General features: G+C 42.5%; 2 protein-coding genes across 8 annotated transcripts in view; one reads left to right on the top strand and one right to left on the bottom strand.

Moving 5' to 3' along the window:
- The first annotated feature begins 133 nt into the window (after positions 1–133).
- LOC126998941 (DNA-directed RNA polymerases I and III subunit RPAC1-like) lies at positions 134–15,334 on the top strand. Of its 2 annotated transcripts, XM_050861224.1 has the most exons (9): positions 134–362; positions 3,866–3,995; positions 5,029–5,178; positions 5,597–5,729; positions 6,373–6,492; positions 7,428–7,574; positions 8,974–9,129; positions 10,974–11,090; positions 15,077–15,334. In XM_050861224.1, exons 2-9 carry the CDS (start codon positions 3,924–3,926, stop codon positions 15,205–15,207), a joined length of 1,026 nt encoding a protein of 341 aa, XP_050717181.1. In that variant the 5' UTR covers positions 134–362; positions 3,866–3,923; the 3' UTR covers positions 15,208–15,334. The 2 variants fall into 2 exon arrangements, with proteins under 2 accessions (XP_050717181.1, XP_050717182.1); XM_050861225.1 differs by lacking the exon at positions 3,866–3,995 and having other exon boundaries at positions 136–362; positions 15,077–15,328.
- A 4,596-nt stretch (positions 15,335–19,930) lies between these two features.
- Positions 19,931–27,080, bottom strand: part of LOC126998939 (POU domain, class 6, transcription factor 2-like) — a 324,167-nt gene continuing 317,017 nt past the window's right edge. For all 6 annotated transcript variants that reach the window (XM_050861218.1, XM_050861221.1, XM_050861220.1 and 3 more), the window contains 2 exons: positions 26,052–26,188; positions 19,931–24,914 (listed from right to left, as the gene is read on the bottom strand). In XM_050861218.1, coding sequence (XP_050717175.1) covers positions 24,748–24,914; positions 26,052–26,188 — 304 coding nt within the window. In that variant the 3' untranslated portion in view covers positions 19,931–24,747. The remainder of the gene's footprint in view (positions 24,915–26,051; positions 26,189–27,080) is intronic.

The following is a 27,080-nucleotide window of genomic DNA, read 5'->3' as shown; positions in this document are numbered from 1 at the left end:
CTGGAACAAGCAAACTTAACTGTTGCTTCCCTTCTTTGGCCTTTTACTGGTGGGAACGCTGTTGCGTGTGTGTGTGGGTGTAGAGTCCAAGGGACTCCAGCCTGCTGGGAGGGATGGGGGAGCCGTTGCAAAGACAGTCTTGGCCTCGGCAAGTAAACAAGCGCACGTTGGCCGCGGTGTGCACCTGGGCGGAGGCCGGGCAGGGACCAATATTAAAGAATATACATTGAAAGGAAGGCCAGGGGGCGAGACTTAGGGAGCGATACGAAGCGTCAGAGGCGTAAAGAAGAAGGAGACGCGAGGGTCCACTCTTCACCATGGAAGCGAGGAGGCTCAAGGTGGAGGAGTTTCAGCTGGTGGAGGTGAGTCAAGGCAGCGGTATCCTCTTCATATATAATCAAGGCACAGTATGTATTGCTCTTATGATCACTCAAGTCCAACTGAATGTGTATCTCCTCGTACTGACAAAATAGGTATTATGAGAAAAGTGACATTGTCTTCATCTTGTCAGTTTGTTGGGCATGCAGAGCTTGGTAAAATTCTAGTGTTTGCCCATGCTCCCCCCTCCCCCCCATACAAGCCTGGGGACCTGGTGGGAATGCGGGGTTACGGGTGGGGGACACGAAATCCGTCGCATTCGCGTATTTTTTTAGTGTGTGTGTGTGGGGGGGGATAAAAACTCCCTAGATCTAGGGAAATTCCCTAAATTTAGGGAATTTTCCCTCCCACCACCACTAAAATAAGCGTTTGTGACGAATTTAGTGTTTCCCATACGGAAACCACACACTCAGTGGATCCCCAAGCTTGTTTTGGGAGAGAAGCTTAGTGAACCCACCAAACGATGCTCACCTCACCATCTGGCGTGGTACCGGAGGCCATCTGTGCTCACATAAACCGCCTACACCACACTCATGCCCTCTTTAGTAGGTTGTCACCTCATAGCAAGGTTTCTGTCCTCCAAGTAGAGTCCGTGGCACCAAACACAGTGTATCTTCATTGTTTATCACTGACACAAGTAAAACCACCAGCTAGCCTAGATCTGTCCAACGCCGTGCCTTAAACAGTACTGTGGCTTGTGCAGAAAGTGCAGGCTCTCGAACCTCCTGCCTGAGCTGTTCGAACACGTGAATTCTTACTGACCGGATTTTGAATCTGCTTCACGGGCTCGTAATCCCAGTATACAAGGTGATTGTGGATATTGACTCCGCGCCTCTAGAATATGTTAATACGCCTCCATATATCATAGTTGAAAAAAACAAAGTACTTAAAAGTAAAGAAGCCGAATTAATCCCCTTCCCCCAACAATCTTGGGGGACCTGCGTGAACTCGGGGTATTTGGGTGGGGGAGCATATTTAAACTACTCCAACCGAACTTTACGACCCCCCTGCTAACCAAGGGGGGGCTGTGCCCCCCCTGGACCCCCCCCTCTTAAAGGTGCATGTTCTAAAAAAAAAATAACCATGCGTGGTGGACCTGGTCTCACATGCGTGGGCTAATGGCTGACTAAGCGTACCATCGCTAACCTAGCATACCGTCGGTAATAGTATTAGGTAAAGGTGAGTGTTCTAATAAAAAATAACCACGCGTGGTGGACCTGGTCCCATATGCATGGGCTAATGGCCAACTAAGCGTACCATTGCTAACCTAGCGTACCATCGGTAATAGTATTAGGTAAAGGTGCATGTTCTAAAAAAAAATAACTACGCGTGGTGGACCTGGTTTCACATGCGTGGGCTAATGGCTAACTAAGCGTACCATCGCTAACCTGGCGTACCATCGGAAATAGTATTAGGTAAAGGTGCGTGTTCTAAAAAAATAATAACCACGCGTGGTACACCTGGTCTCATGCGTGGGCTAATCACTAACTAAACGTACCATCGCTAACATAGCGTACCATTGCTAACCGGATCGTTGGCAATGCTGTTCATATTGCAATGGCATCGCCATGTAAACACATCGTCCGTATGTATAATATGCCCTTAAGTACAATATGGAGGCGTAATATCGTATTTTCGAGATGCGGAGTGATTTTCAATAATTACCTTGCGTGGTTTCCGTACTTTGTAAAAAAAAAACCCGGACTGTATGAAATTTCCCTACATCTAAGTAATTGTAAGGAATTTCCATACATCTAGGGTATTTTTCGACCCCTCATAACTCAAAAACTATGCATTTGCGACACATTTCATGTTTACCACCGCATTCCCCGAAGTCTCAATGGCCCCCTAGCCAATTTTGGTTGCGAGGGGTAAGTATGGGCAAACACTAGAATAATACCCAGAGCTTATCCATAGCACAGCCAGCCAGCATGCACCAGTGTGCTGGCAAAAATACAGTATTAATCCAGAATGTCACCTGTCTCATAGTAAGGAACAAAGTATATTTTGTCCATAAAACACATTGCCGTATTGCTTTTCTGTCTTAAATAAAAGGGGGCTCGAGGTGGGCGAAGTTCCCCTGTTAAGGGTCAAGGGTGAAGCCCCCTCATTAAGGGGGTTGAGAGGGGCGAAGCCCTCCCGTTAGGTAAGTTACATTAGGTTTGGTTGGTTTGAATTTATTCGGCATACTGTGTGGGGCAGTGGAAATACACAGTGCAGGACGGGACATGGCGTCAGCGGTGGTGATCCACTATGCGGGCCGGTGTTGTGAGAAATATCTCCTTGCCAAAATAAGTCGCTCTGCTGTCCACCATGCATGTGCGCAGGGGGAATACACAGCAGGTGAAACATTAATGAGACTAGTTTTGTTCTAGTTTGTCCATGTGCAATCATTGTGATCGGTGAGTGAAATATAGAAAGAGTAAGCAAGTTGAACCGGTTAACCCTAGAACACGGTCGTTGGTAATAGTACTATCAACACGGTCATGGGGTATATTGAACCCCATTTTGGAAAATAAAAAATAAATAGTTGTAATCAAAATTTAATAAATCTGAAAAAAGTACAAGAAAATACAACGTTTCTACTTTCATCTCCTCTGAGATTTAAGTTAATACTGTGGCAAAGTGAATATGTAAGGGGCAACTCAAAAAAGTACTAAAAATTGCAAAATTTCCTACATTACGTAACCAAAAAAATTATGAAAAATCTAAAACTACAGCTGAAGTCTTGAGCGATGACCCACACACACCCAGGTCGTAGGAGCCTCAGCTATGGGAATTACAGCCTCCTGGTAGCAAGACATACTGTACGGGAGAGCGTCAAAAAACGGGTATTTTTTGTAAGTGAAAAAATAATGATTTTGCAAGTAAATTTTTATTTTTTATTTTTTGATCGCTGTATCATTTGTCTATAAACACTAAATGATCGAAAAATTATAAGATTTATGTTTTGAGGGGGTAGGAGGGGCATGAATGTAGTGCTTTATTAGGTATACTCTAACTTTTTAAGGTGCTGCCTTTAGTAATGGTAGGCTCTCTTGAAGGGCCTCTTGGGTGACCCCAGCCGGTTAGTGGTGCAGGTGAATTTTATTTATGGTGGCTGCCTTGATGTATGACTCGTACTTGGCCCATGATGTCCCCTGGTGCTCCACTTGAATGAGATTGCTGAAGTTAGGGTTGATTGAAGATCTGGGTAGCATGTCGGTAATCCCTGAAAATTGTCAACGTGCATTGATGGGACTTGAACCTAGGTCTCTAGGCTTAGCCAAGCAAGATGGCGCACTATAAAACAGTTGCCTGCTCCACTAATTTGTTGGGACTAACCAAAAGAATAAAGATGGGGGCATATGCAACAGCTGAGCATGACTGCAGTGCTCATATCTGTAGCACTGGCCCTTGAGCCTGTGATGGGAAGAGCCCATTACCCCGGGACAGGGTCAGCGTGACATCCGGGTTACCACAGTTTACCTTCTCCTGGTTTCCCCAGATCGACTCCACTGGCCTCAAGAACACCAAACTCGTGCTGTTATTCACGGAGACAAGATATGGCAGCGTCGCTCTTCCTCCCCAGGTCCCCTGGGTGCGCTGACTGTCAAGTGTCTCTAAATAGTTTCCAGGTGTGTGAGAGAGAGAGAGAGAGAGAGAGAGAGAGAGAGAGAGAGTGTATGTGTGTTTGTGTGTGTGGAGAAATCTCTCTCTCTCTCTCACACCCACCCACACACACACACACACACACACAGACACACACACAAACACACACACACACACACACACACACACACACACACACACACACACAAAGCCCAGGCCCTGTAAAACTACAACTAGGTAAATACACACACACACACACACACACACCCCTGGAAACTATTTAGAGACATTTGACAGTCAGTGCACCCAGGGGCACTGGGGAGGAATAACGACGCAGCCATATCTTGTCTCCATGAATGACAGCTTGAGTTTGGTGTTCTCGAGGCCATTGGAGTCGATAGTACCTATTTATCGACCAGCCTGAAAGGAAGGATGAACAGCTGGCTGGGATTCGAACCCCAGCCTGTGGATTTGTAGCTCGGCACGCTAACCACTAGAGTGACTAGACCATGGAGGAATAAAAAAAGACTCAAGAGGTAAGAAACTTGCTCTATGAGGACAGACTTAAGCATCTAATATAGCCAATGCTAACAAGATGAGAAAAAAATTCCAAGAAGCAAATGAAATGAAGTTGTTAACCCATGGTTGACTGCACACATTCTAAATGATTTGGTTCATGATTTGGAGATTGGTAACCTAAAAAGAACATGTGGTTCATGTTGTAAGTATGCTGGATGGTAGATCAGCAGAAGCTGCTTTGTGTAGGCTGACTGACCTTTATTTATCTTGTTCTTTTCATAACCCTATTCTTAATAGGCTGGATCTCTGGTTCCCCCCATTACCTGAATAAGTTCTTATTCAAACCTAGACCATACTCCATGTTAGGCTAACTGAATTGATAACCAGTTTTTGTGATTTGGTGATATATGTGATAGTACTGCAGGAATTTCCTTTTAATTGCAGCCTTAAGCATATTATTTAAATGACATGTAGCATCCTTCCTGTTGAGCAGGTTGTCAAGCAAATAACAGACAAATCAAGAAGTGGTTAACTTTGCAGGAGATGGATGGCAAGAGTTCAGAAGCTACAAGTGACTCATCAACTGGCAGCGTGGAGGTCATAAGCATGGATCCCAGTGAGATGGAGATTGACTTCATTGGTTATGACATTTCTCTTGTCAATGCATACAGGAGAATAATCCTAGCAGAGGTGAGTTCATGTGTAGCAGTATTATGTACTTGTATTCATAATAGTAACTAGGAATGAACTCTGTATAGAGCACAAAATACAATATTGCGATGAATTTAAAATTCGTATTGCTGGGTTGGAGTGCAGACTCAGTGCATGACTGATGTTTGTTATGCATGTTACAACATACATTTGATGTTGATGAGGACTTAAGTTGAAAAAAAAAGAATTTAAATTGTGTTTAGGTCTACTTGAAGAAAAGTTTATTGCCATGTGAGGTTTTGTTTATTCTTTGTGTCTTTCTTGGAGATTTCCCTCATATCACACTACTGTTCACTCCTCTGAATTGTAGATAGGCTTGTACTTTTGTTTATGATGCTTTTATGAAACACATAAGATATAATGTTCATTGTTATGTTGAAAAGCATATTATTTTCAGGTAGCAACAATGGCAATAGAAAAGGTGTACATGTACAACAACACCAGCATTGTTCAAGATGAAGTTCTAGCTCACAGACTTGGCTTAGTTCCGCTAAAAGTTGACCCACGCTTCTTTGAGTTCAGGAACAAAGGTATTGTGGGTCCATCTTTTAAACCATATTTCTAAATGTAGACTCACCATAATTTTGCAGCAGCTGCATATATTAAGCAATGTTCAGCTGCAAATTGCTCCTGAGTGATGCCATGCTGGACATGATTAAAGGTTATTATGATTGAAATGAATATAATATTTTTATTGAATAATAAATTTCTTGTACATACCTCTAATGAACACCACTGAGTGCCAGGGATCATACCTGAGCCTTCTGAGTAGAAGTCAGGGCAGCAAACCAACTACACCACTGCCACTAATGTATATATACACCGAATGAGCCAAAGGGGTTGATAAAAAGCGTTTCCAACCGTCATGATTGTGGGCGGGGTTACCTTCACCTTCATGCCCACAGTGTGGGGCTTGGGCTTCAAGTATAGATTGCAGAAGTGGCCCCTGGCACTCTTTTGGTGACCTTTTAGCTCATTGGTGGCAAAGTTGGTTTGCCACTCTGATTTTTACTCATAAGGCTCGGGTTTGATCCCCGGCACTCAGTGGTATTCATTACGAGATTTTTTTACTGTTATTACGATTTCTCTAATCCTGTACATATTTTTATTCTCCTCATACCTGCTATATGAGTCAAGAGTAGATATAAATTGAGCATTAACTCAAACTAACAGATGACACAGAGTGGGCAGCACAGGATTCTGTCAAATATGAACTTAAAGTACGCTGTTCTAAGAACCCAGAGGCAGCACCCAATGAGACCAACCCAGATGTCTTATTCATCAACAGAAAAGGTACATGGTTTATCACCTTGAGTTTCAAACAGAATCAGCCAGAGACATGTTAACACTTTCGCGCACACCCTCCCATCTGATTTTCTCGTCCAAAACGCACACCTAACTGGCTATTGGGAGGCCTGATTTTGGTACCTTGAGCACGCAGTATAAATTTTTTCAAAACTTGCTTGTCAAATCTTTTGCTCGGTTCACTTTTATGAAACTACATACATTCCACTGTAAATTGTAAGCTCTTTCATATGGAAAGAAAAAAAAATAATGTTTGTTTTATATTTTTCCGTGATATCGTGAGTTGAAGTGATGCGAGCTGATTTTTGAAATAAAAAACTCACATTTTCACATAGAAGGAGTAAAATTACAACAAATTGTGTTCTATAACAAAATAAGCAGACATTTATGAGCTAATTAGCCCCCCACCACACACTAACCTGTCCTCGACCGCTAGAGAGAGTCAACTGAAGAGATTTTCTGTTTGCGTCACCCAGGAAAATTTCCCGGCAAGAAGGGTCTATCAGTTTACCTCGAGCCGACATGTGCTAGCCTGTCTACTGACCAAGTATCACATGTCAAGGAGAATTACAGAATTTTCGGTGAATTTTTTTGTCCCAGTGACATGATAGTCGTGTCAATCAGAAGCCATGCTTTTTGACCAGACAATTATGGTGACGTGTATGTCGCGTCCATGTGCGCGATAGTGTTAATAATAGCTGTTTCTATCATATTTCAATCATCTTCACCTTGATGTTCTTTGATCTCACATTGCAGAGTTAATTTTATTTCAATTTTTGCCAAAGCCAGACAAGCACAGCTAGGGCATATATGTACTCAGAACATTAACATAAATACCATGACAAAATCTGTTTTTCTTCTAGTGATATTATTGTACCGTACCACAGACTTGATTCAGCTAGCCTTGTGCATTTGTTTTACAGTTCTTTCATCAAGTTTGAAATGGGTTCCAATAGGAAATCAGACAGACATCTTCCAGGAAACCAACATGCAGCCACTCCACGATGATATCCTCCTTGCCAAGATGAACAGTGGACATGAAATAAACTTAGAGGCCTATGCTGTAAAAGGTAGGTTTGTGCAGGTAGCATTTCAAGCAAATTAAATAATTGCTAAAAGCGACAGTATTTTCTCCTCTCTTTGATTGTTGTCATTGACTCCCCAACTCCCACATTATCCTTCCACAAATTTGCAACCTTAACAATCTGACATAAACCACTTGCTTAATATTCTTAGGGAGCAGTGTGCCTGATACTTATGGAGTGTCATAATGAGGGATGGTTTATTAGCCAGGTTCCAGCTTTTCTATTGTGATGGAAAGGATTCATAAATATAATAAAAACAAACATAGGAATTCGGTCATTAATTGCAGAATAATAAGCATGCAGTCAACTCCAAACTTTCTCCATTACTGTTTCAGAGCTGTAATTTCTCCTACTTTTCCATTTTCCATTTTTCTCCATCACTGTAGGCAACCCATGTGAGTTGCTTAGATGTGTTGAAAGAAAACTGTAGGGGTTATAACTTAATGTAATGTCCCAAGCTATGGATGTAGACTTCAATGGCCTTAAGCTTGGAGGTACCCTTTGGCTCGATGCTGCAGTGTCCGCCTCATCTTTTGGGGGGCCTGGTTTGATCCCAGGCATATTGTAGGGAAAAAGATTTGTTCTTCCAAATAGATCAATTTTCTGTGTGCTTCGAGAAGTAGAAATACCCCTATTACATTACTATGACGTGAGGAATGTTTGACAAGCGTATGACAGCAGTATGCAGTGGTTCGTGGGACTGTTGTGAGTCTGTTGTCTGTTCCTGCGAGTCTGTCAAAAAAGATGCTCCTTAGATGGCAACAGGTTTGTCATGACTACTTTGGCACACCCCAACACTGATCCTTTAGGCTAGGTTTTGACATGCTCTCCTGGCATATTTTCAAACAATGGAATAGAGAATTCAACCAAATGCACTTTTTAGTCAACCTTTTATAACTGATGGATCAATCAGCAATCACTTATAACATGTTGATGAAAAAAGTACATGTAGTCACATTGTCTGTCTCTGTGGTCGAAAATATGCCAGGAGAATGTCAAAACATTTCCTAGAAACAAAACATTGCCAACACAGATGTTGGAGTAAGGTACACACTGTGGCCACTAGCTCATTTTTCTTTTCCATGACCCATTCTCATCCTTGCTCTTCAGTTCATAGAGTTTTTGATGATTATTTTTTTGTTGCTTTTTATCAGCCAAGTTTTGTGTTCCCATGGATAATTATCTACTTAAGGTAATTTATTTGGGGATGATGGAGTTAGCTGTTTTTAAAGACATTTTTGTTCATATTATTATTCCTTCAGGGAATGGTGCAGTTGTTAGGCTTAATAATTAGTCAAGACATGTAGTTGCATTTGAGTGAACTTATAAAGTTATATTGTAAACATTAGTACCAAGAGTGTTATCCACTTAAATGAACTTGCAGGTATTGGTTGTGACCATGCCAAATTCCAACCTGGTTTGTGCTGGTATCGCATGCTGCCAGAGATTGAGTTGACTCGAGAAGTGGAGGGGAAGCAGGCAGATCTCCTGCAGACATGTTTTTCTCCTGGAGTGATTGATGTCATCACAACATCTGAGGGTAAGTGACTCAACTCACATTTTTAGGGTTATTGTCAGGGTAAAAGTTGTGCATGTATCAAGTTTACTGCTCCTTAACAGTCAAGAGTAGCAAGATTTTTTTTTTGCTCTGTCTTGTGGCTAAACATTTGTTTTGTTCAGCAACAGAGGTTAGCACCTTAACTCCCAGATATTTGAGGAGGAGGCAGGGGATTAATCTTTGGTAATTTTTCAAAAGTTTAATTTTGTTCTCTAGACTTATTGTGGACTAAATAGTATAAAGAAAACATACAGCAAGTTCACCTTTATTAGGATATATTATTAGAGAAAACGTGTGATGACATGATCTTAGAGCTAGTGTCTTTGTATTCTCGCTGCTTCAAAACTTTTTACCATCACCTCTTTTATCACAATTTATAATGCATAGGATGCTTCCAGGCTCGTATCAGTCACACATCAGTAACCTTTTTCCCTCAAAGAAAGAATGAGGAGTCATCAAAGCTATGTGATCATTCTAATATGCTTACTTTTCAAACAATGATTTATCATTTAAGGGGGGCTTAGTTCCTCACCTCTGGCATTGTTGTAGCCTTTGCTTGTAGTTGCCTCTGTGACATGCCTTGGAACATAGAGATAATCACAACCACCCTATCTACCAAAGTTTGCCAAATAATATATTAAAATGAGATTCATTTATGGTGAAATTTGGGTGAATTGTATTCAGCACTGAGATGCTGCACAATCCCATTGAAAGAAATATGTACTTCAAGTGCTTTGAATGAACACCCAGCCAATTTGTAAAGAACAGAGATGTTTGAGTCACATTTGTGCATAAGCCAGTCTCAGGCCAGAGAGAATGTAGATACAGATAAAAATTTAATGCATAAAGGCATTTTCTGTGACTGGAAATAATGTATAATCATGAGCAGTTCTCTTTTCTAAGCATGTCTGACAAGTATGCAGTCACTGAAAATACCAATAAGCATTTGATCATTTTATTCTGGGACTGCTTCATGTATGATCGTGACAATACTCTACATTCTTTAAGAAATGACCATGCGTCTGCAGTAGTAAAATATATATTAAAAATATCCCGTCAGACTTTGCTTTACTTGGGGCTTAATAAGTTAGCAGTGCATGTTATTGACCTGTTAGAGTCATAAGAGCAAGCTTTTATTCCCATTAAAAGAATGCCCTATCTAAGGGTTACATGTGTGATTGTTACATCAGTTGAAAAGTCTGATCTTGTCACCCAATCTCAAATTGTATCTTGTTCATTTGAGTATTCAGTTATTTATGTTTATTTCGCTTATCAATTCATGCCCCACCAATCTGCTTCACAGATAGTATGAGTGGTGTAGGGAAATAAATAATGCAATTGTAGTATTTTATTGCTCTGAATTTTTGAGAAAAATCTTCAGAGAGTGAGACAGGTATTCAGTGATGAACAGCTGCATATGTATCCTCCCAGTGGGTCATCTTAAGGGTTGACTGAGAATGGAATTGGCTGATTGGTCCCTCTGGGGTTAGGTTCCAACTGCTGCGAGGTGTGGCACACTAACAGATTCCCCACCTTCACACATTTGGCATACCTTGCTTTACCTATTGGACCACCTAAATATCCCACTGTTCACCTTCAGATTTAGTTCTCACCTTGCAAAACAAAACACTCCTCAGACTATCCTCTAAATGCCTTCACTCTTGGGTTTGGTTTCCTATTACACCACTCAACTGCCACACAATTACTTGGGAGGGGTGTCTTAGAAAAAAGTTATGCCTTTTAATGCCTTTTATGTATGCTTCTTAGTGTCTCATATCTTCACATTAATTGTAAAGTGGCGCTCATTTTTATGATGAATGTTGCAGGGAAGCGAGTAGCAAAAGTGAAGGATGCCAGAAACGACTCCTGCTCACGGAATATTTTTCAGCATGACAACATAAAGGATGCAGTTAAACTTACAAGGAAAGTGGATCACATTATTTGTAAGTTCCCTCATTTATTTATGCTTTTGTACTTTACAAGTTGTTTCTTCCCCAATTCATACCATTAAAAGTTCAGGGAGAGTTTATGCCTGGTGGCACTGAGTAGTTCTGTGAAGCTGCCTGCTTTGTACATCAAACCCGTTCCTGGTTGACCACGTCATTTGATGTTTTCTTGTGTTTACTCCTCCAGGTTAATCACGTCATATGATGTTTTATGATTTATTTTCCTGCATGAATGAAATTCCTATGGTGGTCTATAATTGAGTTTATGGAAGTATCTATCATCTTTTCTCAAGTTCTGGAGATATGAGCAACCGTTTTACGGGCTCAGAGCATGTTTATTCACAATGGTGAGTAGGTGTCGCCGCGCTGAAAGACACTAAAATGGTTTAAGAAACTATTTTTCCACCTTGACCTAACATTGTTGAATGCACATATACACTACATGGATAAATCAAGGAAGAAATGTGCACTACAGGACCTTATCATTGAAGTGGTGCCTCAGCTTCTAGAAGAAAACTCAGTAGAACGCCCTGCAGCTGGTGGCGTTCATCTGTGAATAACCCTCAGCACCTAACTGGACGGCATTTTCCTAAAACTAAGCAAGCACCACCTGAATCAAAGAAGCAACGTGTACAGAAAGCCTGTCATGTATGTAGACAAACAAGCCGACGGCAGCAACAGCGTCGAGACACACGTTTTCACTGCCGTGAATGTAACGTGGCTTTGTGCTTAGAGCCGTGTTTTGAGGAATTTTTTTTTTTACGTCTTGGCCTATTGCGCCGGTAGGCTTCTTCCCAGTGGATCTTGATGGTTGGTCCAAGGCTTCTTCCCGGTGGGTCCTGATGGTCGGCCCAGCCCGTTCTGGCGCAGGCGACTGTTTATAGTGGCGCCACACTCTTACACATTTCTAGAACAATTTCAAGCACTAAGAAGATAACGTATGTACATGAACTATAGTGTAGGAATAAATAAAGTAGAAATATGTGTAACAATTTTGTAGTATAACATGCAGCAACAAGTGTCTCGCGATACGTGCGATGTTGCCACATTTTTTTTAAGTGTTTTCCATTCAAAATTATTATTTTGTGACTGTGTTCTTACAGTGTTATAATATGATAAGGATATAATGTAGAACAAAAGAAAACATTTCTTGGAAGACTATGTGTAAATAGTACATCAGTGGCAAGAGTAAGTCTGGCAGGGCTGCGCCTCCGGTGCCAGTTAAAGCCCAGCGGGACCTTCAAAAATAGGTAACCAGGAAATTTCCTTGTTATTTTCATTATCTGCAAGTATTTTTGAATTCAATACACTATTGTCAGGTCACCCAAGTCTGAAGTGAGCATTATCGCGCAACGGCAACCTGAAGCCACACGGCGTGTCCAATTTCGTGGATACTGTATGCTAGCCTACACATAGTAAACAGTCGTCAGTGTCAATAATATGCAGGCAGCAATAACAAATACCATCAATTATATTAGATTATGAGTTAAAAAAGTATTAGTAATGTCACAAATAGCTGTTTTGTCAATTTACAAGGTAGCTGATTATGATTATCAAACAGCCTTGAAGGTGTCAACCACCGAGAAAATTAGCAGGCTTTATATTAGTAAAACAGCTATTTGCAACATTACTAATATTTTTTTTTACTCAAAATTGACTATAATTGACGGTATTTGTTATTTCTGCCTGCATATTATTGACACTGATGACTGTTTACTATGTGTAGGCTAGCATACAGTATCCACAAAATTGGACACGCCGTGTGGCTGCAGGTTGCCGTTGCGTGATAATGCACACTTCAGACTCTGGTGAACCGTTGGGCAATCTGACACCGTGCATTGTTTATGTAAACTGTAATAGTTAGTTAGGTCAGTTTCCATAATACACTAGACTAGACCCTTGATTTCCTTGATTTATAGGGGGGAACCACCAATGTCCGGGAATCTGGAATCATTACAATCCGGGGGCCATGGCCCATTCCTGGATGATTACTATTCTTGGTTGGGCAATTGGCAGATTTCAAATTATTCTGGCTCCAAACCCTCCGCCCCACACCCTGGTCACTTTGGCCTCCCACCCCATAGTCATTCTGGCTTTGAATCTTGGTTTTGAATAGTCATTCAGCTGAATGTTGATTTTGAATGTTCTATATGGACACTAAGCCTAAGGGTAAGTTCCACGTTGATCATTTATACTTTGATACCAATTATTATTTTTTTTTACGTTTCTGCCTCTGGTGGTAGTAGGTTTTTCCTTGGTTGGGTCTGATGGTCTGCCCCTACCCGTTGTGGCACAGGCAAGTGTTCATAGTTGTGCCATCATGCTTTGCTTATGCTGCCCCCGGAACTCATCTTTGATCCCCTCTTAGAGAGAGAATCTTAAGTTTAGGTTAAGTGGCCTTCAAGACAGCATGTGGGTTGTCTTAGGACACTTGGTGGTGACTGACAAATCCCAGCTTGTGGCAGCGGGCAGGACGTGAACCCACGTCCTCCAAGATTTGGTGTGTGCATGCTAACCACTCAGCCACTGCCTCCCCACAATTATGAACTGATTTCACGTTCTTTGAGTGTGGATACTGCTTCATCGAGTGTGAATCAAAACTTCTACCTTGTGACTCTCCTGTGGGCGGCGGTGGGTGAGTGTTTAGTGTGCAGGCCCGGCGTCCAGGAGGATGTGAGTTCGTGTCCTGCCCACCGCCACAAGCTGGGATTTTTCAGTCACTGCTGAGTGGCCTAAGACTACCCACATGGTGTCCTGAAGACTATCTATCAATCCAAATTTTAGATTCTCTCTCTAAGAGAGAGGATGAGAGGTGAGCTCTGGCAGTGGGCAGCATGAGCCAAGCAAGATGGTGCCACTATAAACAACTTGCCTGCACCATAACAGGTTGGACTGACCATCAGGCCCCACCAAGAAAGCCTACTGGCGGTGCCATAGGCTGAAATGGAAAAAAAAGAAAAAAAAGACCAACGTATTGTGTCAGCATAAGCAGTGTGACTGCTCTAACATGCTGCACCCATGTGTATTTTGTGCCATGACGTCCGTCCACGTTGGCCACACTGGACACTAGCACTGCTATATCAAGTCTAGTGGTCAAGCTCTGATCTCTGGTACCATGAGATCAATTCTCAAGCTCCTGGATCTTGCAACATTCAGGAGGAGAGGACTGTTGGTGTTCCTGGCATCAGAACCATGGGGACCAACACTTAACTCATAGCCAACCCTGTCAGTGCCAGTAGTAGCATTGAAGTTGCCCAAGACAATGATTGTGTCCTGAAGGGGGCACTGGTCTAATACGGAGTCAAGTTTGGTGTTTAACACCTTTTCTTTAGTTCCACACACCTCGGTAGGAACGTACACTACAACAAGAGCCATGAAGTGTGTGCCTCAGCCAGTATCAAAGCAGATAGGGTAGGAGGCAGTTCTTCTCTTAGTGTTGTGGTAGGCAGCACTTGCAGCATTATCTTAAGTAAGGGGTGGACCATTTGTGATGCCCTCCAGAACAAACACTGGAAAAAATATTTTAAAATATAACTTCCACCCTCAAGGAAAGGTGCTCATGTGGGAATGGGAAAACATTAGACTGCCATTTATCTTTGAAAGTTCTAGCAGTGAGAAAGATCAAATTAGTGGAAATTAGTTATGTGATGTCTTCATATTTACCTGCAAACATTGTCATAAGCAGTGACTGTAGTGGGCAACTTACCTTTACACAGATTTGCATTATGTTCTTTGTTGGCATACATACTTGTCTGGCTCTAATTAATCTTGAACAGCAACTACTCAGTACTGGAGTTCTGAACTTACACTACTGCAGCACAGCTAGATCTGAAATAAGAATCATCTAACTGAAATCTGCACAGAAACTATTTTGATAAATTAGTGATGTATGGCATAGTTTTATTAGTGGTGGGTTTTAACTGTCTGGGTATAAATATCACTATTTGATCTATTAAACTTTTGTCTGTGGATTTTGTTTTCAGTTTACATCGAATCACACAGTGCACTGAAGAGCTATGAGATGCTGGAGGAAGCAGTGAAGATAATGAGTGGGAAGTGTGATACACTGTTGAGTGAAATTGAAAAACACTTGGAGACAAATATGGAGACTTAGACATAGCCAGTGATGTGCATGGGTTGGAAGTGCTCAGTGGCAGCACACCTGATACCTCATCACCCTTTTTTTTTTTACTGTTTATGTATTAAATAAAAAAGAAAAAATAATGCCTTTGTGATTCAACCCATACATGTGATATAAAGAAGACTTTAAAAATTGCAGTTAGGGTTTCTTTCATTAATGATGAATACTGAAGCCAGGAGCTGTGGCAGTATTTGAGATGTGCTTCCGCACTTTTTCAAATAAGAATGCTGGGAACTGGTAATTATTGTGATATTTTTTTAAAATAAAAAGCTCAATGACAATATATAAAGAAAAATCAAATAAAGTCCACTAAGCGCTGCTGCTGTTAACCCGTGGGCTTCGGCTATGGGAAAGCCGAGAAGTGGCTGAGAAACGTCGATATTACACTGCATTTTGAGACTAAGAAAAGAACATGGAATGTATATCAGATTCAGAGTACTTCTCTCATAACCATAAAGCCGTTAAAAATATTTACTTTTACTCAAACTCCATTCTTTTTAGGTGGTTTGTTACAAAGGAGGAAATACAAACAAAGGCAGGCTGTTCCAGAGTTAACTGGTGACCAGAATGAAGATGCTGGTTAACTCTTGCACAAGGGATGAGCTAGAGTAAAAATTTGTGTGCAGCTGGGTTGTGGGAGGAAGTTCAGAAGGGCAGTCAACATGAAAATGTTGATAGAGGATAGAAAGAGGCAGCATTGTGGCATTTTTTAAAATTTTGATAGGTTTAGGAAATGGTGTGTGTTTAATGAATGTAGTGCAGTGTGGAAAGTAAGAGAATTTGTCTTTAGAAAGCATGCTGAACTACTCTGGTGTAATGAGACAATAAGGAAATGGAAAATGAGGATATGGGAGGGTCTTTGATAGGATTGTAGCACCCCCTCAGCATATACTGTCGGCATCTGGAAGTGGAAGTTCTCGATTGGTTTTCAAAGGGTTGTAGTACGAACCCAATCAAGAATAGGCCATTATGTGCAGGGAGTGTGACATATGTGAAGAAAGAAGTGTCCAGGCAATGGAACAAAGTCCATGAAGTTTGGGAGTCTGCCAGAAACCGTCCAAACAACCGTCGTAATGTAGTGGCACCACTACCAAGGAGGATTGCAGGTGATGAGGCTCAGAGTGGCTGGACCTTGTCATGATGTGCTTGCATCAATTTGTATAATTGTGTTTAGTAGTATTCATCATTTCATACCGGCCTGTAATATCTTTAGTACTAGATGCGTAGATATTGTATGCATTGAAATACCTAAATCTTATATATAGTTTGTTTTTTATGTCATGTTCATCCTTATGTTTTGCTTGGTATAAACAGTTGTCATTCACTGTGGAATATTTAATCTCATCCCGAGAATGAAGTCCAAGTTTTCTTACATATTGAACTCTAAATGATAATGTAATTTTTCTGGCAGGAAGACAAAAGAGGACAATCCATGGTCATACCACTGATTAATAGAGGTGTTATTGTAGACATTTGCTTTCTCTAAAAATAGAGTATACAATAAAGAATCGCATTTATTTAACCTAATCTTTCCCTTACTGGTGAGTTTGACTTTCTGGTAATAATGATCTTTCCATGGATCAGAATAGTAAATAACCACTCTGACTGCGAGTGTACAACTACTCAAAGTACTCGGCCCAGCGAGCCCTCTGCCCATCCATGTCCGACACGAGATAGCCATCTGTTGTCCCCGTGAAGGAGGCTGGCAGCGGAGCTTCTACAGAGCTCAAAAAGCAGGTCCGAGTTTTTTCGCACCGAGATGGCCCTCGGCTGATCAGTAGGATATTTTCAGCAAGATTTCCACCAAGTTAATATAATAATTGTCAAAAATTTTCACTTCCTAGAATACAGTGTCACGAGTAGTTACCTAGGCGGTAGGGTTAGAGTAATTGCAATTGAAATGTCATAACATAAACGTTATTGTAATTATAATTGCAATAGAAAAAATGATTAGTAATTTGCAATTTGGTTATAATTATGAAGGGGATGTTATGGAAAGGTTTATATTTTTTTTCATTTTGGCTGCAACAAAAATAAATAAATCTGTTTCCTGCTCGTCTCTACGAGTGTCGGAAAACAATTCAAAACGTGATTCTCTCCATGATTGATGATGATTGATAGTTTATTGTTGCAAGTAAACAACAAAGGAGAAGGGAGGAACATGCCATCCGAACCCCCAGGCAGTACAGTGTGTGATTATACAACTAAGGATACATGTGGAAGTAGCACCAGGAAACTAAAAAGATACAGTTTATGGTAGGGGACAAGTGCTAAAAAAAAAAATAAAGGCCTTGATTTAGTCAAGGGAGCAGACATAAGGGACTAAACATATGAACTACAATCTAGGGGCAAATGCAGGATACTCACTAAGCATGATTATTTTTTTGATCTGGTAATTTGTAAGTGTAATTACAATTGAATTTGGTTTGCAGTGATTGTAATTGTACCTTAATTGCTGTTTACAAATGAAATTGTGATTATGTAATTTAAGGAAAATAAAAAATAATTAATTAATTTATGAAGTGTAATTGCTCCAACCCTGCCGGGCCGTGTAACGTAACAGTCTACGGACACAGTAGAGCAGAGGATACACTACTCAGCGGCTCCCAGGATGGACGACAAGAACATGAAAGGTTTATTCCCCCTCAAACAATTTATTCTGCATCACTTAGTCATATGTTGGCATGACGAGTGATGAACGTGCTAACCATTGTCCGTATCATAAGGAGCTTTCCCTCGCATCCACTCATTACGCCGCTTCCATGCTATACATCTGACCTTGTCATTATCAGAATCTCCTTTACTTCGGTCGTGATTAGTAACAGAAAAATGAGCGGAAATCAAAGAAACCACTCGAAGACTGAAGAGTCAGAGCTGAAATAAATCAATGTTTGTTATTGGGAACCATGAGAGCAAGATTGTACTGCGTAGTACCCCCGCCACGGCAGCAACAGCGGCCAGTGGGCCATGTTCAAGGGAGCGACGCTCTCAAGATGGAGTCATGTTCTTTTAAATTATTCAAATTTGCGCTCATATCGTATTTGCTCAATGATGTGGTAAAATCATCGCGCTCAGGAGACCTCTTTGTACGGCAAATATCAATAGCAAATAACGATGATATGTAAGTAGTGGTGTTCACATTTCGAAGCAATTTACATTAACTCGTCATAACTTAATTTTTCGTTTTTCTGTCAATTTTGCAGATATTCGAGTTCTACAATTACTGCTGGTGTTAATCAACTGTATCTTGTATAAAAGGTGAGCTAAAGCAAATAACATTGACATAGCACTAGGCAAGTATAGTTTTCACTCGTGTAGGCTATGTGGTGTCACTTGCTCCCGAACTGTAACTTTACTAAAGAGCCCCATCTCCTGTAACGTCTCCTCGCTCATTATGCACACGCCCTGCCTTGCCCGCTCCTTGGGTTTACTCGTCTATTTCTACCGCTCTGTATATATTAACAGGCCGTTGCTGTTCGAAATAGCCAGTTTTAGTTGTGTGTTCAAAATGGCAATTATCTCTTTATTCTATCGAGTACTTGTTTGAATGACAAGGGTGTACAAATAACCCATTACCTGGTTACGTCAGTGGCTGCATATTGTAATTTTCTCCTCCATATGCTCCAAAGAAAATATGTAATGACTTCAAATTATCAGAACTACAGGAAACACCTTACCACCATTATCGGTCCTGTCTATATGCCAGTCTCCACGAGCGAGGACGTTGAGACGCTCCGCTCCTTCCGGCGCTCCCTCGCTGACTGAGGCCGTGTCTTGTAAGGTAGTCCGTGACAGTGAGCGAATCACACGGGACTCGGTCTGTTCCGAATCCTTATCTCATAATGCTGGATGATTCGTCTTTCTTTTTCCAAGATGCAGGATTGCTCCAGCGGTGTTTTCAAGTGCTCGATGTGACAAATACCGCACAATCATAATCTGCTAACCAGGTAAAGGATAATGATTTCCTTCGAGCTTCGCCCACTTGATACGGTTAGCGGAAACACTCAACTAATGGCCTGACGACATCTTGCCTGGATGTATCCTGTGAGGCAGTCTGGGGAAAGTGATGCTGTACATGAGGTAATATTTTTGTAACACCAACTAAGGAATGATACTTGATGACCTGTACTAAACCTTCGTAACTATAGACAGCAGACCAGTGACTGGTGGTGATGGGATTGGTGATGGTCGGTGATGGGAAGTGGGAGGTGGGTGAACACTGAACCACCGAAGAATGCCACAAATGACGCCGAAACAGGAGCAACCTTCGTTACCAAACGTGACAAGCTATTAAGGACATCCAGCCAGTTCGTCATCAGTATGAGAAAATGTCAACTTAAATTTCAGCAACCTAGTTCTTCTCTTCCTTTAACTCATATATTCTTACTATATTTCCAGAAGCACACAACAAGATATATGAATCCCATTTTTACCTTCAGTTACCCATCACGGCGCAGCAAACACATGGGCAGGAACACTCAGACGAACAGCCCGAGTGAGGGGGTCTCACTTGTACAAATAGATAAGGGGGCGAGGTAAAGAGGGGAAGGAAGCCATCTCTCTCTCTTTTTTTCTTCTTCTTCCTCTTCTCATGTGCTATTACTGGCATAACTCGAGTGCTTAATGCTCTAAAAGTAGCAGCAGTCTTGTCTTCATGTTGACATTATTTACTTAAGTTTATTAAAACAACACAACAGAAAGGAGTCGATGTTTTATTACGCAAATCTGAAACTGGAAGAGTACAGACACACATTTTCATAAGAAGTTGTTTTTATAGTGCCCATGTGAGATCCTATTCGGATAGGCTATCCTTTACATCTTTGTGGAACGTATCACACTCGCAGCAACATAATGGTCCAACACTGCATTTGTTAGGTGAAGCACCCACATAGACTTAAAAAGAACACTTGTTTAAGGAACGACCGGGTCAGATTCTGGGGATGTCCAAAGCAGATCTGATGGGCACTTAACTTTGTGATGTTAGGAACTGGTCATATCATACTCACAAATGCGACTGTTTTCTCTACATAGAACACTCAGACAGACAATAAAAAATAAATGTTATTGTCCAGGTTGCAAGATGTGAAATAATAATAACTTTATTTATATTATTGTCTTAGAATGAATGAGAGGGCTGGCAGTCGACCAGGCAAATCCTTAGAAAATAAATTCTAAATATTCCTTTTTGAACCGAATGTGAGCACAGGAGGATGAAAGGACGAAAAAAGTCGAAAATAAGTCAGAGGTGGCAGGGCCTGGCCGCCCTCCCCCCATCGGCGAGGATGAGGTCAGGTAAGGTGGTGAGGACAAACACGAACGAAGCAAGTCTCAGTGATGTGGAAACCGTGAGTATTTTGTTGTCCAGTTCAGCGTGAGGATCGCCACGCGGGCACGGCGATCAGGGGGCCGCTTTTGGCTGCGCCGCGGTTCTGACACGCCTGAGAAGGAAACTTTTAGCTCAGGGGTCGAGGGTCACTGGTGTAGCCTCAGCGGAACTGGAGTGTAAAGATATTCTGTTAACCTTAGAAATATTTGTACAATCTGTGGAAGTTTTGAACTTCCATATAAATGAAGCGAAGCCACTTCTTCCTTAACAGGTTAATTCAGTGATTCTTTATGTCAATAAGATGAAAATAAACGAAATTATAGTGTCCACGAGGTGCTGGCCTGGGCCCGCGCACCCGCACCGGCCTCCGTTCCTCGCTCACGCCGCGAACACTGCTACACGCACGAGTCCTGTCGTCTGCCTCACGCACACACGCCTCGGAGCCAAACTTTGCATCTCATAGTTTATGGTTTCAATCTAAGTGAACACACTAATATACGCAGCCAATGTATTGATTTTGACTCGTATCAATCAATAAATACATGTTTTATTTCGATGAGTTCTAGACCGGAACTTGACTAAGCATCCAACATTCGGCGGGGGTCGGCGGGGAGCCTCGCGGCCCGCGGGTGGCGGTGCTGCTGTGCGGGGGTCACGGAAGCGGTTGTTGAGTCTTACAGTTAGTAATCAATAGGATGGTTGGCAGGATCGGCTAGGTGTGTGGTAAATATTAGGATTAGTTCTAAGGCAATGTACATCAATCACAGCACACTTCTGCTAAGTCGAAAAAAGAAAGGAAGTTCATGTTAAAACTCTTATATTAGCAAGCTAATTATTCATTAAAATGCTAAACAAATCCTTCCAAATCTATTATTTAGGAACATTATCTTTGGAAGAATTCAGGAGAGCTATATATTAGTCTGGCCGTGACAGCAGCAGCAGCAGCAGCAGCAACTCTGAGGGGCGCGAGGCTGCCGACCCACCGCCAAGCACCGCCGACTTTCCGCCGGGCGTCGGCCGGGCGTCGCGCGGGAGGGCAGGGCGCGGGCGGCCAGCACTGTCTTGTGGGTCTGCAACTTATACGTGGTGATCTGTATTCTATTTTCAGCGCACTGCTAGTCTTCACATCACAAGTGGCCGGCCCGGGGATCGTGACCCAGGTGAATCTGATGCCGTTACTCGACTCGCCATGCGCGGTGGCCGTGTCATAGGGGAAAACTAGCTTCATTTTTGATTAGCAAATGCAGCTTTGTCTTGGACATTAAAGGAAATACATACATACATCAACTGTACAGTATTAGATGCATAAGGAGACCACAAAGACCTCCTCCTCGTCTAAAGTTACAGTAAACACACAAGCAGCTACCAGGCTGGAATATGTTAAAACGGTCCAAAGCGGCACACATCACCTCACCACTTTAACGATTGGCACAAAATAAATATCACAGAATACAAACATAAAATCGAAGAGTTTGAATAGGTATCCTGAAGCCTATTTCTGATACTGGGAACTATGTGAGCATTGTTGAACAGGTCAGGCTATACGCTAGGGCGGCAGCTCCTTGTGCTGGACACTGGGCGCGGGGCAGGTCAAAACAAGGATCCAGTCTCAATGTTGAGGGGCACGGGCTCCAAACTATAACTTTGTTTTGTATGAAGGACAGAGAACCAACTTACAGGTAAACATAAGTTTCCTCACCACCACTCTGAAGCGCTCTTCAGATGCTACAACTCGTGATTGCAAACCTTCTTAAATTACAGCAGCTCCATCAGCTCTTAAAGCTCTGGATAAAGCTGCATATTTCTTTAATAAAGCATATATTTTGCAGTTCCTGTAGGTACCTTTCGTGTGACAAGTGTCAACAAATTGACGTAACTTGAAAAGCAAAACACAATAGTGACTAGCTTATGTTTAACTTGATTAATGAAATCAATGTACATTATATTCTATCTACAGGTTCGAGTAGCAAACAATGTTGATTATTTGTGGAGTTGGGGGTTGTGTACATACATTATTGAAGTCTAATGAACTATATAATGTATAAATATCTAAAACAATACAAAAACGTAAATTGGAATAAATATAAATTGTTTTCTGAGAAATAATACTATTGTGAATAAAATTCCATGATAAAAACAAAGTAAACATAATAATCCTGGTGTATAATAATACCAAGTGAGCTGAAAGAACTGATATGACAAGTTCAACATTTGTTTGGTCTAAACTTATGTAACGAATATCAACATGCGCTAACTGTGACAAACAACTGTGTACCGGTCCATCCTCCTGCTCGCCCTGCGTAACAACTGGCTAAGTGAAGGGTTTGGGGTAACTATGGAATCCTATGGAGCTTGTATCCTCCAGAACAGCCCTGTGTCTGACATGGGGTGGATGGGCTTGTGGCCAGCCCGGGTAGGCCGCGGGGCCATCATTGTGCTTGTTTTCTCGTCTTAACACACCCAGACACCGCATAGCTTTGGTGGACAGCGTTGTCCTAACCCCTTTTCTTCAGACACGATGCGTGCTAAGGCTGCTCCGAAGTGGCAGGCCTTGGTGCTGGCGTCGCTCCACTGTGTTCCGTAGCACACTCACGTCACGTCACTAGCCACTGCTGCAGTGAGACAGAGCTATTCTCTACTTGACATAGGATGGCACACGAGAGGCTGAACACTGTTCCGGCAACAGTGGGCAGCAGAAGCAGGATCAGCGGCTGGATTCCCTCTACGGTACATGACACACAAACAAACAGCACAGACAGCCAGGAGTGGAGTGGCGGAAACACTAGATTGATATGACTGGGCAGGGCTGCTCCGGCAGACTCCTTCACTCCGCGCGGCTGCTGATCACTAGTTCATGGATACAGCGAGTATTTCAAAAGCTTAATGAATAGTAACGACAAGGATTAATTCTTTTTAAGACGAACAAAGTTTCTTACAAGTAACACATTGTGTCAATATTTTTACACACAAGGTGCAACACTACATTAGTTACACTTTGAAGCATAACCAAGTTTGTATTATATTCACCTTAAGTTTATTTATCGCACCGTGAGCCAGGGCGGTGCAGTGCCTTCGGCGGAGGCGCTGGTGGGGTGCACACACCACACCGGGGCCGCCAGCATCTCCCCGCGCTGCGCCTGCTGGACTCACTAGAGACGAACATTGCGACGAGCGCGTGTAAACTGCACTGCACCGCTGGATCCACTGAGGCGCAGACTGTGTGCTGGCGGTGGTGAAGCACCTCTGCTCGGCCTCCATAGGAACACTGGCTAGTGGCTGCCTCGGGGAGGAGAGGTGTAGCGACACTGGAACAGAGCTAACACATCTGTTCGGCACTTCTCCAGGAACCTCATTAAGGATGCATATGTATTTATCAGAATATGCCTTTGTTCATATGAAGATGCATCTCATATGTATATATGTATACAAACATATACATAATACATACATGCATTTATGTACATAATATATGTAGTATTTGTAAATGGATAAAGTTACTGAATGGTCATCTATTCTATTTTCCAGGAACTTAGAATTGGCTGTTGGTGGCGGGAGGCGGGGTGCGCCGGGCCACGCGAGGAGGCACACACCTCTTAGCACGCCAACACAGTGTGCGAGACTTGACGTTTTATCCACAGGAACTGGGGGGGTCGTGCTTTCCAAATCTTGCAGGTAACCAATTACGGGTATTGCCACGGATTATGATATTTCCAAGAGGAACAGTATCCACCTACATTTTCGGTCTAATATTATTTATTTATCATCTGTCCTCATGGTTCTTTTATATTCATAGTATACATGCATCAACCAGCAGCGTCACTGGTAGGTTAGCGCAGTGTTCTGGAAGCAGGGCAAGTGAGCGGCGCTGGACCATGATCAGTCTTCAGTGCCTTCATTACCTACATTATCTCTAAGGTTTTCTTTCAGTTTAATCATAAAGGAGGATCACTCGCCGTCGAGAGGGCAAACTGAACTTCTCTCCCTCGTCTATGTACAGCCCCGGCCACCTGCCCGCCGCTCCTCGGCCGTCACAGCGTCTCACACTGTTGCCAAACGCGTTGAGCAGCCAGCAGATCACATGGCACCAGGGGTGAGCTGGGCGGTAGCATTATTGACTCTGGGTATTGCAACAGAGGGGCATCAAGGCTCACAGACGCCCGGCGATGGGGAGCGAAGGTGGTCGGGGCCTAGTTGATGCTCGGATGGGTTGGGGGAGGCGGAGGGGGGGCGCTGGGGCTGGTCTTGGCCATCATGCGGACGGTGTTTTTGAGCGCCTGCCGCTTGTTGCAGAACCAGATCCTGACCACCTCCCGCTCGTAGCCCAGCTGCTCTGCCAAGGCCGTGATCTCGGCGCCTGAGGGAAAAGGCGGCTAAGTCAACATGTACATGAGAAAAAGAAGAAAAATAAATAAATATAATCTATAAAAGTGGTCTGGTTCATAATGGACGCAGTTTGCTGATCATATTTACGTTTCTATTGATGTTTGAATTATACCAACTAAATCATTCCCATGCGACTTATGAGAACATGAAAACAATAAAATATACCACGGAAGTGTTAGTGACAGTGAAATATACATACATATATATTTACTTATTTATTTATTTATTGCACCCGCGCGCGCGCGTGTGTGTGTGTGTGTGTGTGTGTTCATTTATATTAATGGAATCTTAAAGATTGTATAATGAAATTGGTGTATTATTAGCAGTTACTATGAAAAGCCAGTATGTGTCATGTAACTCGGCTCGGATTTTTTTAGGAAGGGACTCGGGGACTTTGCATCCTTGCTCGGGTGATGGCCTCGCGCGCTCATTCGCCTTTTCTCAACTTGTTCTAACGTGCATCAAAGTGACTGTATTCCTACCAAAACCCTAACTGAGTTGCACAGGATCAGATTATATTGATGCATCTTTATTAATACAATGTATGTGTTTCAAGCTATCGGCAAGCTTGATATCTAGAAGGCCTGTTAAGGCTGGATTGTTTTCCCAACTTATACTACTGCTACAAAGTGTCAGCCTACAGTGTACATAATGCCCTTCATCAACTCATCTAGCCTACTGTAAGATTTCTTGGTACTTTGTTTTTAGTCGTAGTGTGTGGTGATGCTACGTAGTCATATATACAATGTAAACATTGGCCTTAGGCAAGTACTTTCTCTTTCATCCTTTTATTACCTATTATATTATACTATTATTATTTTACCGGATGTATTTTCATTATTTGTAGGTAATATAGACACCATCTGTATTGATTTAAAGAGAGACAGAAGGCTATGTTAATGCAAACGGAATTTGATGCAAGTTAGATCAGGTTAACAATTGGCCAATGAACGCCGCAGAGACCATCATTCAAGCAATGATGCCAAGTCCGCGAGTCCCACCCTAAAATACTTACCGCGTCAGGTTACATGATACCGATTATATATAAATATAATTCTCTCTCTCTCTCTCTCTCTCTCTCTCTCTCTCTCTCTCTCTCTCGTCTTACCTGATGGGTGGGTGTTCCTCTCGAAATGTGAGTTGAGCACCTCGAGGGCCTGCGGGGTGAAGCTGGTGCGTCGCTTCCTCTTCTTGGTGGGTTCGTTGCCCATGAACTCCGTCAAGGTGTGCTGGCCGTTTTTGTACCTACAGGAGCAGGGGGAGGCAGCGCTTAGTGGCCGGGCAGGTGGAACTATGTCGGGATCACTTCCACACATCTTTCATCTCACCGATACTCAGGGGCATTGTGAACAAGTGACATACAACTTTTACTTCACTTTGACTTAGGATATTTTTTATTCCAAGGCTAACTGGATTTTTTGGTGCAATATGGGAAAAATCTGGTACTGTAATCTTCCATTCTATGCCATATTTGGGTAAAGCAAGTAAAGTGATTGATGTGATTTTGAGGGTAGTGAGAGGCCTGTCATACTGCAGCCACTTGTCTTTTCTTACTGAACTGAGAATGGTCTTTAAAATTATGCATTGAGGGTTGTGATTTTTAAAGACCAGCTTATAGACACTTAAGTTGTTTAGATAATGAGAATTTGACATGCTCTGCAAACTATCTGACACATTACAACAAATGAGGTTGAAGAAATAATACGTATAAATAAAAACAAGATGCTCGGCTGGAGTCTGTCCGGCGTCTGACTTGTTGCCGACGTTTGAACACAGTGAAACAAACATGGAATGTAATTCAGCATTAACACATGAGACATAATATCATTTGGCTGGCATCAGAAGCAGCGAGCCTTTCAAACCCAGCCGAGCCTCATCAGCACTTAGCATTCCTACAATACCCTCCCCCTTTCCCTTCCCCAGCCCTACCCCGCCCAGCAAGCTACCCAGTCCAGCCGGATCTTAGCGCTGCCCAGTCTCGCCATCACTGCTTTCGGGGCTAGCTTTGGCATTTGGGCGGAGACTGTCGGCGCCGCGTGATTCCCTGTGTGTGAGTGTGCAGGGCCAAGGCGACGCCTGCCGGCCAGCTGCTGGCTGTTTGCCGCGGTGGCAAAGGACGCGGGAAGGACGGATGTGT

This window comes from Eriocheir sinensis, chromosome 15, assembly GCF_024679095.1.
Source record: "Eriocheir sinensis breed Jianghai 21 chromosome 15, ASM2467909v1, whole genome shotgun sequence".
Taxonomy (NCBI): domain Eukaryota; kingdom Metazoa; phylum Arthropoda; class Malacostraca; order Decapoda; family Varunidae; genus Eriocheir; species Eriocheir sinensis.
The sequence above is the reverse complement of the archived record's forward strand: the minus strand, read 5'-3'. Positions and strand labels throughout refer to the sequence as shown.

Bases quoted from the DNA above. Each gene is read 5' to 3' on its own strand.
- LOC126998941 (XM_050861224.1), top strand. From the start codon at position 3,924: ATGGCAGCGTCGCTCTTCCTCCCCAGGTCCCCTGGGTGCGCTGACTGT. The intron at 5,179-5,596 runs GTGAGTTCATGT...TATTATTTTCAG, and splicing joins GGAGAATAATCCTAGCAGAG to GTAGCAACAATGGCAATAGA. The intron at 5,730-6,372 runs GTATTGTGGGTC...TCAAACTAACAG, and splicing joins CTTTGAGTTCAGGAACAAAG to ATGACACAGAGTGGGCAGCA.